Here is a 12,216-nt window from a genome sequence, read left to right as displayed (position 1 = left end):
GTCTTACTTTCTTCAGTATTATTGATGAACCATCTCAAAGGTGGACCCACTGCAAGCAATATTTACACCAGGGACACATCAAGTGTCTGCAAGTTGCTGAAGGGCTTCATGCAGGCTTTTTGAATCTAGATACCCCAAAGCAGCCACCCTGTGCCCAACAGGCTGGCAGTGGGCCTCTTTGCAACTTCTGTGCAGCCCCTGCTTCAGTATGACATTTTTCCTCTTGTATTTAGATCCCACACCATAGATCAGCTACTCTGGAAGAAGGAATTGATTGATTGAAAGTTCCTCAGAGGATCCAAATGAACTCCCTTTGTCCCTGCAAATAGCCACACCTGTGTATATTACTTAACTATTCTCAGGGGGCATAGGGGAAGTGGTCTTTGAAGTTTAGCTTGGAAGTGGTAGGCAAGGCTGTGGAGCCACCTCTTCTTTTCTTTCCCCAGTCCTTTAAATGTGTCTTAATACAGACTGGCTGTGTTACAAGGACAGTGGAAGGTTGGGTAGGTGGGAAGTGAGTAGGGGCAAAAGATCAAATTATCCAAGGAGAAAGAATTCATGTTTACCAGCTACCACATTTTCTGTTAAAACTGGCTAATGTGGAAGAAAAACATGGAATCTGACTTCTCCTTGTTCTTTACTGACCACTCAGAGAGAGACAACAAAAATGGCTCCTACTAACCTGCTTGATAATTGTCCTGCCTATTTTGGGTTTCTTCTCTTCAGGGAGCTGCCTATTATCAGTAAAACATTTCCATTCTCACGGTGCATGGAGTGATGCCAGCAGTTGCTGGAGCAGGTGGCTGGTGAGGTGCCCTCGTGGTAGTGATGGTGTTGTAGGATTTGGTTCTTGTAGGGTGTCACTGCAGGTGTAGCTGCTCCCTGCTGGAAGGGCCCTGGCTGGCTCCTTGTATTCCTTAGCACAACCAAAGTTGCTTCACTTTGGAAGTGCCTTTGCAGGTGCTGAAGGAGATGTACTAGGAGATGTTCAAGAAGCTCATAGCAAAGATAATAGTCCCCTTTGATTAAGTATGTTGTAGCAGTGGGGACAGGGACAGGGCAGGCTGTGTTTTAGGGTATATACAGGTTTATTTTTTTTTCCAGGTACATTGTGATGTGAACAGAAAAAAAGTTAAGATGCAAACCCCCACTATTGGTAAGTGTTGAAAAAGAATTGGTAATTTCTTCTGCATTTCCATCTTCTCTGGAGTGCCAATGATACCTCACTTGCACTGCGCCCCTCTTTCTCAGATATCCCAGCCAAACTGCTCCTTTTTTGCTTCTCCACTTAAATTAGCTTTGTCCTTTTTCACTGGGTTAGCAGAGGACGAAGGAGATAATTATAAGATCCAAGAGTGCCTATGAAAAAATCTGGAGGTATTGTGAGAAGGCCTTGCCCGGGAATGACTGATGGAGTCTGGCAGCCCTGTGTCTTCCAAAGACATGCTGCCCCTTTTCATTATTCCTCCCATGAACATCCTTTGTGGTAAGGATAATTGTGTATTAGAATTTAGCTGGAATGAGTAACAGATGATCCAGTTAGAGATCAAGACAGACAGGTCATTTAAACATTTGTGTTTTATAAACCAATTTGAAGAACTGATGCTTACAACCTCCATTCCTCAATGAGCTATCATGAGGGAATTTTGGCTATTTATCACATTCACCTGCCAAAGACTCCATCAATGGGTGATGGATGTGACAGGCAACAAGCTGGACATCACAATAATTCTTCAGCCATCTTGGGAACAAAGGACTCAAGAGGCGAGACAATATCTAATTCAACAAAGACTAACAAAGCTCTGAAAGGTCCTAACAGAGTTTCCACTAAAAGGACATGAATTCCTCCAACAAAACAAGCAAGGCCAACTGGTTGTTCCCTTGACCCGTGTGACAGAAGACAAGACAAAGTTCCCTTGTCAAGCTTGTCAAAGAGATGGAGTTTTTAATGATAGCATGGTTGTTTGGGGAAACAAAAGGAAGGAGGAGGCTCGATACAGCAGGGGATAAGTGTGGTAACCTCTCACCCTCTGAAAGGCTGCCAAACAACAGCTCTAGACATAGGTCTAAAGTAGGTTGTGTTTCACTAGCATTCATCTTATTGCTTTGTCACAGAATATATGCAAAAATTTCCCCAACAACAACATTATTATTGTCATCATAATCATATTTTTTTAAAGGATTGATATCTCATTTGTGTAATCATTTTCCATACATGTTACTGCACATGAATCAGCATTTCTTTATTTTCTCATGCCTGGTAGGAATGCAGTCACTGCTTTTGTTGGTCCCAGGCTGTGCTTTATGCTGCAACAAAACCTGATCAATGAATGAAATTTTTCATGTGGCAAAAATTTAAGGAGAGCGTATGCTTTCTAAGTCAAATGGTAATACTTTGATTAAAATTTAGGTTAGATGGAAAGTTGATGTTCCAGATTTACAAAAAAACCTATTTGTCTTCTGTTAGGAGAGTCAATGTTGTGACTCAGCTGTTGTGACAGGTTAGTGTTGTTTGACACGGCTCAAGCATGTACCATTAAAAATCAAGATTGACAGGTGGGCAACAAAGGGATTTCACTGCATTTTCCTCTGAATCAGCTCAAATGAAAATCTTTATCTTCAATCTCGAGAAACTGATTTCTCCACTTTAATGCCTCAAATAAGCAGTCATAGATGTTTGAAATCCATGGTATCAGAATTCATCTACTTTCCCATACTTTGTGAACTTCCCAAAAGAGGAGCAATATCAAGCAGTTCCTGACTGCAGTTTTAGGAAGGCAGAATGGACTGTTACCTCTGTGGGCTGAAAGAGCAGATATAACCATTCTTGAGGATTCTTCTTTGCTTTGTAACAAGGTCAGTTCTTCTTCCATCTTCACTTTTAGCCAGTGAAAGGTAGGAACCAGTGGTAATGCACTAATAATGGATATTTCCTGCCAGCCTCCAAAAGCACTGATGATCACCACCTGATTTACGATTTGGAAATGCACCACCAGCTCATATTTTAAAGTATGTGTGATCTTTGAACCGCTAAGTGTCGTAACTACTACCACATGCAGCCAGGGATGCTAATTTTTTTTTAGATTTTTTTGTGGTCTCAGCATGGTCAGCTGAGCATTTGTTGTCTTTCTCTTAAATATTTAACAGGTTGTGTGTGTGTGTGTGTGTGTGTGTCTTTGCAGAACTTCAATGGAATATATGAAATAGTCAGGGACTAGGGAGCAAACTGTTGATTCTTGCTGTTATGAATTACTTTGTTGTCCTCTGTTTTGGACTCTCAATTAGCTCTGTCCAAAGAATCTACTTTTTATGCAGCTACATAGACATGGAAGAGTTCACCAGAGGCTGACAAGTGTGCTCTAATTTCTGAACTAGCTAAAATAGCACAAGCCTCAGTAACTTTGCTATCCACTCACATATTTTATGTGTGGAACGTTTTTTCTTTAAAAGCAAAGAAGGTGTTCTCATTTAAATTTTTAAATATAATAAAATGTATTATCCTAACTGATATGATACAATAGATTGATAAAACTTTGTGATAGAAAAAGAATACGTTGACATCTACAGTTTATCAAAGATTTTCTTGTTTGAAATCAGAACTTTGTTTCAAGGATGACTTGACATTTCTTTGTATCATTCATGATGAAATTTAACCATCAAGTAAAGAGATTTTATGCATGTTGGCATGTTATTCAAGAGAAAAAAATGCATTTTGACAAATAACTTATTGATAAAAATGCGTAAGTGTATTTATCTGTATTTATTTGATTTTATGGTTTTTTTTTTTTTCCAACTGTGTAGTTAATTTAGATAAACAAAGCACATGTATTGGATTTTCTAACTTGACTTTCCTATCCAGTCATAGCGGATCAGGAGCTATTGGAATGCCAGGGCTATAAAAAAATACCAACACAAACCAGTTTTGGAAGTGATTGGGTGTTGTTAAAAGGAATTTAGATCGCTGGTAGCTGCAAAGAAGACAGACTTGTTCAAAGCATCAATAGGAAAAAAAGTGACTTGAATCAAAAAACATTGAGTAAATGAAGACAGATTCAAGTAGCCAAATGAACAAGCAAGGTGTGAGCATTGCCTTGTCAAAGCCAGTAATCTTAGATGCCATTAAATATTTAGTGTGGTCTATTTGATGAGTCTGGTCTATTTGATCTGCTTCTCACAAGCTCTTTCTTTGAGAGGTCTTTATTTATGATTTAATAGCTGTCCATGAATTTGGAACTTTGAATTAAGAGAATTAAATTTTCTTCAGCTGTATGTGGCATTTGATGAGTGTCTGTGCAGAAGGAAATAATTCTTGAATAAGACCCTCACTTTTAGTTACCAGTTGTCTTAGATAACAGTAGCATATTCAGTCCACAGCAGTAACTGTGGGGAAGGCACCTGTGATCTGTGGTTGTGGCTGAATTATAATTGCCCTGTTATTTACCTAAAAAGGGACACTTACAGGTGCATGGGAAACAGTTCGAGTATAAATAAATGAAACACTACTCTGGAAATATTTAAATCAAATGCCTTAAAGGAAAATGCCTCAAAATAATTTCTAATGACATTTCTCTTCTTAGAAAACAAAGTAGAGTATATCCTTTATGTCATCCTTTAAATTTTTAAATCCATGGAGCTATTTAAATTACAGTACATTCTCTGAAGAAAACAAATTAATATACAATAGGAGAGAAAGATTGTCTCACTGCCCATTGCCAAAGCATACAATAAAACATTCATGTCTGAAATAATTGTAAATGACCTTTTATGACTGCAAATGAAATTCTATTATATAATGCAGTTATTGTATTGCTTCATGCATTTATTAATACTTCCTTATTTTAACAACACCATGAACAATGGGAATGACACATGTGTTGGCACAGAATGAATGTGACCCAGCAAGCTTTTAAAAAATTGGGAATGAGCATGTTTGATATTGAGAACTCTCTTTAGAGCCTGAAAGCTTTTTTATTTATTTTTTTTTTTAATTAGTGAGATGTCAGCATAAGTTTCAGTTGAAGCAGGGTAGGAAAAGTTATGGCCCATATGAAACGTTTTTCAAATGCAGTGCATATAATCAGATTTACTCTTCCCAGGTGTACCTTTTCCTGTGGTTTCATCAACAGAACCTTGGGGAGTTTTCTGGTTCATTGGTTGGTTCTGGTTTTTTCTTTGCCCTGTTGCTCTTTATAAGCCCAGGTGACTTTATAAATCAATCTGCAATTGAAAGGCAATGTCTGATACTGTAAGCAGTTTCTCAGTGGAGTTGCCAATGACCTTATTGATTCAAGCCTTTATCAATATTTTCTTGATTTCCCACTGATTTTGTTGATTTATGGGTTTTCTGACTAAGACAACTAAGAGGCCTTAGAGTGCTCTGAGGCTCACTGCTAATGTATCATGTCAATAAACAAAGACCATTATCCCATGTAGCAAATCTGTGTACATTTTTATCAGGGTTATTCTGGAAAAAAAATCTCATTTTCTTAACTTGGTAAACAAGTTCCCTGAAATGGCTGTGACAGATATTTATCTCCCCCACTCAGGACAGTGTATCAAAACCCCCTTACAGCCTTTTGCTCTGAAAAGGAAATCAATATGTAGATGGAATTATTATTATGTGTTAGTATAGATGACCCGAAATTTTATCTATCTCAGGCAGGCAAATCTGGTGAGAAAGCTCATATTTTTTTCACTGTTCTAATGATCTATGCTAGCAAAACGTCAACTTAATCTGTTATCTAGCTGGAGGATTGAGTAGACCTTTAGAGAGAATCAATAATGGAATACTTCCATACAAGTACTAGATACCAAACAGCTGACTGTATTTCAGATCAATCCCTAGGCTGCTTTCAGCTACAATGGGAATTGCTACTATTAGAAGGCAGAAAAAGTGGCAAAACTGGTTTCCTTCAATTCTTAGTTGTTGTAAGTACATACTAGCTTTAGCTATAAATAAAAGGAACATTTTGAGATGGTTGTTGTTGACGTTTAGTGTCCAGTTTTCAGAGTTCCCAAAGCAATAGGCACAAATTTATGTGCCAAGCTATCTTTCCTGTTGAAATCCTACACATCTTGGGATGCCTCAGCCTCCAATTAGCACTTCCAGAGGCATTAGAAGAAATTTGCTCTATGGTGTTTGCAGGGTGATATCTATTTGGTTTGAAAATAATTATTTTTTCTCAAGCAGTCAATGCTTGGGTGGGATCAGCTATGAAAACTCTTTTGAACAAACTCTTTTGAAAACCCTTTGGAGCATGTCTGCTTGCTTTTAAATTGTTGTTGATTGCCTCTATCTGCTTATTTTTGATTGTTCACTATCAGCTTATCTTCAAAGCATACATCACGTGGACACACAGTCACAAATACTAGCCATGCCTCCAGTATGCCAATAAAAGTCAAAGTTTCTCAGTACCTTCAGCCAAAAATCAACCATCAAACTCGCTGTATTAAATGTTCTTGCACCAACCTAGGAGGACAACTAATGCGGAAAGATACAAATTCTTGTGTTTCTGTCTGAAACATTTTGCCAGAAGAGTACTTTGGAAGAGTGTTTTATTTTACAGCATCCCTTACACAGGACATCTTTGTATTGAGTGTAACAGAGCCTGACATCTGAATCCGCTGGGCTCCTGGCAGCGCCGAGCTATCAGGTAGCTGAAGCCATCTCCTGGTTACTGCCGGGTGAAGCCCAGAGCCACTTCTTTCAGCAGCTGAACTCCACTCGACAGAAACTACTCCTCTCCATCCGGACTTTGTCCCTGTGGAGGCCGACTCCAGCCGGCTCTTCCCGAGCATCGCCCGCGGCGGTCGGGAGCGGATCAGCACCACGGCCAGCGCCCCCGGCCGCCCGCAGCCGGCGCCCAGGGAACCCAAAGGAGCGCAGGAATCGCGGGAGAGGGAAGTCCTGCCTCCGTGCTGATGCCTTTTATGGGGACCAGACACCAAACGAAAGGTCAAAGCATGCTGTTTGACCTCCTCAGCTATATTTTAAACCGAGGAAAGGACAAAGGTCTTTCACAGAAACAAATGGAATAGAAAGGACATTTCTGTGTTACCATCATGCTTCTCCCAATGTTAGACTGAAAAAAAATTGGTGCAGCCATAGGGATTTTTTTCCCTTCTCATGACAGTAAGTGGCAATTTTTTTTTGTCTGCTGAGGGCAAAGGTAACTGCTGCTGATTGCCAGATCCAGTGTGAAATTAAGCAGCTGAAAAAGTATAAAGGGGAGGAAGTGACACATTATGTTCAAAAAGATCCATTCTATATTTCACCCCAACTCCCAGCGAAGAAACGTGACAGATGACATTCCTTACAGTGATGGAGCTGGCTCTGCAGTGAGACTGATCCGCAGCACTTCCATGTATGTCCTTGGAGGTGAGCAGGAAAAAGTTAGTGAACCGCTAAAAAAGTGCAGAAGTACAACCAGCATCGACTCTTGCTTTCAGCCAAAAGAGGAAGACAGAGACTGGATGTACTCTAAGACTCAGGACTGCTTGAAGTACCTGCAGGATCTGCTAGCCTTGAGGAAAAAATATCTTGAAAACATCAATAACTTGAAATCCATGCATATGGCTTCAGATTCTCCAGCATCCACAAGGTCATCCAAAACTGGAAAAAAGTCATTTCTTCCACTTCCTTCCAAAGAGCCTTCTAAGGTAATTTCAAAGAACTTTTGCCATGTGCTTAGTCTTAAGCAACAAAATCATCGAAGCTATGTATTGATTGTCTGCTTTACTGCTTTCAGTCAGTTGACCTTTTTCTTTTGCATCAATTTAAGTGTTGCTAAATACATTGAGATTCTTTCTAAGCAGTGGAAAATTAGGAATGAATGACTGGTCAAGGAAAGAAATGTATATGTCTCTGTTTGAGGGAGGAAATGTTGGGAGAGAGAAAGTAGGAAAAAGTTGTGAGAGTATGGAAAATGTTGAAAATGAAAGAGCAAGCTCTGACATTCTACTTAAGTACCTCGAAGTCCTTCACTACGGTTAGTGAAGTCCAGCTTGACTGACAAATGCAGTAATCTCTGGATTTCCTGGCAGTCTTATTATTGACAAAATTACTTGCACAAAATAACTATAAATTCACTGAAAAAAAGAGGATTTTTTTTTCCTAGCTGTCAGTTAGTTTGTCAGTGCTACCTTTAGCATCAGTGCAACCTCTACTGGTAGGATGTGGGGCATGAGGAATTCTTAAGGTTTCCTTTCTCTGTTCATTAATAAGTTGGTGGGTCATGTCTAGACAGTGAAATTCTTAACCCTTTACTGTAATGAAAATACAAAAATAAAAATGGAATATCGTCTTTGGTGCAGATTATTTTCATGTATCCTACAAATAAAAGCTTTATAGGTTAGCATGTCACTGGACAGTTCAGTGGTTACCTTGACTCTAGACTTAATTCAGTGAGGACAAAACAAAGGACTGCAGCAAGTGGGATGATCTTTAGTTTAGGTAACATGGCTGCAAACAAGACTTCAACAGGAGACTCACAGGTTATCCTGTGCAGTCTTTAAGCTGGATAATAATGGGGATGGTGGGAAGAAGGGATGTAGGGCTGAAATTACTGATTAGGCCAGGTTGATGTTAAATAGTGTTGCTGCCATATTTAGATGTTCTGTCACAGAGCAGAGTGTCAGAATGATTTGTGAACTTCTGAGATGTGCTGCTGAAAATACTGCTTAAGAAAAGCACCAAAGCTTAACTTGTTTTTTGGCAAACAATTGGATCTCCCACAGTCTGCAGCTAAGAATGCTGTCATCTGACTTTGGCCTTGTGAATGAACAGTCCTGGTAGTGACTGGCATGCTCACTTCATCACCCATCCCCTTGGAAACAGACAGGAACATCAGCAGAGTATTCTTGCCAACACAAATGGCAGAGTCACAGCTGCACACCTCTGGTTTTGTAAAAATTAGGGAGAGGTCAAGAAGCCTTTTACACAATTCAGACTATTCTTCCTAACTACACATTTTATGTCCACAGATTGCAAAGTTTGTGTTATCACCAGGCTTGAATCATTTTGTCCCAGGCTACCTGCTCTTATTAAATTACCTATCAGTGGGAATTCACTTCTTTCTCTAACCTGCTGCATGATTTATAGGAAGGTGATTTGTCCAGACAAACCTGTCCCCATGGGAGTTTTGATCCAAAGATCCCTGGGTCCTGGGATCTCACTATGAATTCAAAATGTGCTACTTGTGTCTAGTGGAAAAAAAGAAGAGAGGTGGATCAGATGTGGGGAGCACATTGGCTTGTCTTTAAAATGCCTTTTAACCAATAAGGGCTTAGTCATAATAGCAGTCACTATTTCCAGTAGATGTGTGGTAGCAGCTATCTTTTAACACTTCTCAGGATGTCAATCAACCCACAATGTCAGGAGGGGAATCAGCTAGTTCATCTCTCTGCCTCCACAGCACAGGGAACAGGATGGTCCTTCAGATGTGTGACATGGCACGCATCCTTTTCTCTCATTGAAACCCAGGGTAGCAATTTTCTGAGCTGGTATTGCAGCCTGACATTATACCTGACTTGGACCAGCAAGAAAAATATATGTCCCTTCATTAGGTAGAGCCTGGCAGGAATTATTCATACCATTTGTATTTCCAGAATCCATAACCCAGGTTTTATGACTGCTTCAGCATTTATAGATAGGCATTTCCTTTTTCATCAAGACAGCTCCTAATTTTAAACTGTGTGCCTTTCCTGTGGGAATTATCACAGTGCTGAATGACTCATAATTTAGCGCACACCATCCTTTTTAATTTCAAAAAGACTTCAGCAATTTAGATCTGGATTAATTTCACCTAACCTAGGCATTTTAATAAGATGCTTATATTAGTAACAAAGTTACCCCTCAATCCCTTTTCAGCTGAGAGAAAGAGCTGCCTGCAGAGGAGGGTTCAGCCTACTTAAGGCCTGACTCATCTTCTGAAGCTACTGGAGCCCAGCATTAATTACAGAAGGAGCCCTGCATGACTACATTTCTAATGTGTGTCTCCTTAGGAACCTAGTGCTAGGCAGAATAAATTTGGTCATAAAGCCCAGCTGTCACTTAGCCCCCCAATTAAATGGCCTGGTACATGGATTCTGAGGGATTTCAAAACACCTGGCCAGTAGTGCTCAAGTGGAAGGTACTTGTTGTTGAACATGCAACAGGATGCATATTGGTTAGATATCTGCTGCCCTGCTTTCTTTGATTTCTACACTTCTGCACTGTGGAGTAGTTTGGACCTGTATTTATTTCCTGACAGCCTGAAGTGTGGCATCAAACACATCTTTCATTTGGAGTATGCTCATTAAGACATCATTGTGCCCAACCCCTGGCTAGCTATTTTCTCCTTTGTCTGATCAACAGGCATCTATGGAAAGAAAAGGCACACAGTCCAGTTCAGATGTAAGAGAAGCAATAGCCTTCTTCGACTCAGTGATTGCAGACCTGGACTCAGAGAGATGGCGGAGAGTTCCTGACGTGGATCTGCCAAATGTGGATGTCGATTTTGATGGTGCAGTATAAACCAGCCAAACATATGGGTTTTGGGGTGCAGAGGGTAGAGGAAGGAAAGGCATTGTGACATCACATTTGTTTAATGAATTTATTTAATTTATCAGTTGTCCTCTAGTTTTCCTTCCCAAATCTAGGACCATTATATGCAATATGTGAAATTACAGTAATACATCACTTGTTCCCTGTTGAATGGGTGCAACTATTTTATGTGCAGTCATTACATGGCAAATGTAGCACGTGCAGGGTTGGAATAGTGCTTGCCTTCTGCTCAGGGCTGAACTCCACCCTTGCATCTGTATCTCAGGCTGTCTTTGGAGAATTATAGAAAGTATAAATGTATTTTTTTCTTCACCTTTTTTTTTTTTTTTTTTGAGAAATGACTGGGTGACTCCTTTACAGCTATCAAAAAAGAAGTCATTTGATGATTAGGCTAAATAACTGGAGGTTTCCATTAGAAAAAAATGAGATTGCCCAAAGAAATGAAGATGTGCCAATTTAAGGTCATCCTGTATAATCAGCAGAGGGATATAGATGTTTCTCACCTTTGCTTCAGGCTGAAGTGATTAACTGAAACAGGTCATTTTAGCAGTGCCCAAAGAGTATATTTGAAGGGACTAGCTCTCACATACATGTTTATGCTGCAGGTGTTGAAATTCTAGATAAAATGAATCCCATCCCAAGTGGTATCCTGCAGTGAAACCAGGTTTGTCTCCTGATCTTGCCCCCAGGAAGGACCCAGCAAGAACCCTTGCTGTGTTCCCTCACTGTGCAGATTAAAATGTCACTGACAAGCTGTTAATCCCAGATTGTCTTCTGTTTTCCAGTTGCTACTAGTACGAGTGAACACAGTTTGCATTCAAACTGGATCCTTCGCGCTCCCCGGAGATACTCCCAAGACACTGCCCAAGCAGCCAAGCAATCCCAAAGAAACAGTCAGAGGAGAACCACTGGCTCTAGGAAAAGGCTGGAAAGGCATCCCATGTACCTGCCCAAAGCTGTGGAAGGGGCATACAGCACTTTAAAATTTAAACCTAAAACACACAAGAAAGAATGTTGAAAGAAGAATGCTCCCTTTTTGTTCCCTTTTCACTTGAAGACAGAATATATGAAATAGGGCATGTAAGACCTCATTTTTTTTCTTTTTTTTTTTTTTTGTTTTTTTTTTTTTGTTTTTTTTTGTTTTTTACCACTGATCCATCACTTACACTCCAGAAATGACCTGTGCAGTCACTGAAAGTTCTTCACAGGGGACGTATTTTAAGCCATGGCTATTCCAATGTTGGACTCATATGAGGGTTTAACTCATCAAATTTTCTGTGCCTAACAATACTGCTTTGTCATTCAGCTTGGTGGGGGGGAACTCCAGCTTGACAAGCCTTTTTTTCTAGCGCTGTTACAGAAAGAAATGATTCAGAGATTGCCTGGTGCAGTAATTTTTCTTCTGACTCCAGTACTGCAAAGCATTTCAAGGAATTCAGCAAATATTTTGGAGTTTTTGCAGAGGTGTTTCCAATGTCAGAGCAGTGAAGCAGAATTTTCTCCTTCTGTTGCTTGTGAAAATTTGTATGTGCCATTGTTGACTCTTATGTTCTGAGAGTATACAGCAGCACCAAGATACACTCAGTCTGCAGCACGAGCAGAAAAGAGCTGGACTGAGGGAATCAGCGTTAGAAACTTGTGTTTAGGGTAATAGTGTGCTCATGTGTGTTTTA

At 39.9% G+C, this 12,216-nt stretch overlaps 1 protein-coding gene across 1 annotated transcript; it reads left to right on the top strand.

The window, feature by feature from the left end:
* Positions 1 to 5,849: 5,849 nt before the first annotated feature.
* Positions 5,850 to 11,561, top strand: C1H13orf42 (chromosome 1 C13orf42 homolog). Its single transcript, XM_064736657.1, has 4 exons — positions 5,850 to 5,928; positions 6,325 to 7,659; positions 10,355 to 10,502; positions 11,329 to 11,561. The coding sequence occupies exons 2-4, from the start codon at positions 7,246 to 7,248 to the stop codon at positions 11,559 to 11,561; spliced, it is 795 nt and encodes a 264-aa protein (XP_064592727.1). The 5' UTR covers positions 5,850 to 5,928; positions 6,325 to 7,245.
* Positions 11,562 to 12,216: the final 655 nt, after the last annotated feature.

This window comes from Zonotrichia leucophrys, chromosome 1 (assembly GCF_028769735.1).
Source record: "Zonotrichia leucophrys gambelii isolate GWCS_2022_RI chromosome 1, RI_Zleu_2.0, whole genome shotgun sequence".
Taxonomy (NCBI): Eukaryota; Metazoa; Chordata; class Aves; order Passeriformes; family Passerellidae; genus Zonotrichia; species Zonotrichia leucophrys.
This window is presented reverse-complemented; position numbering and strand designations above follow the sequence as displayed.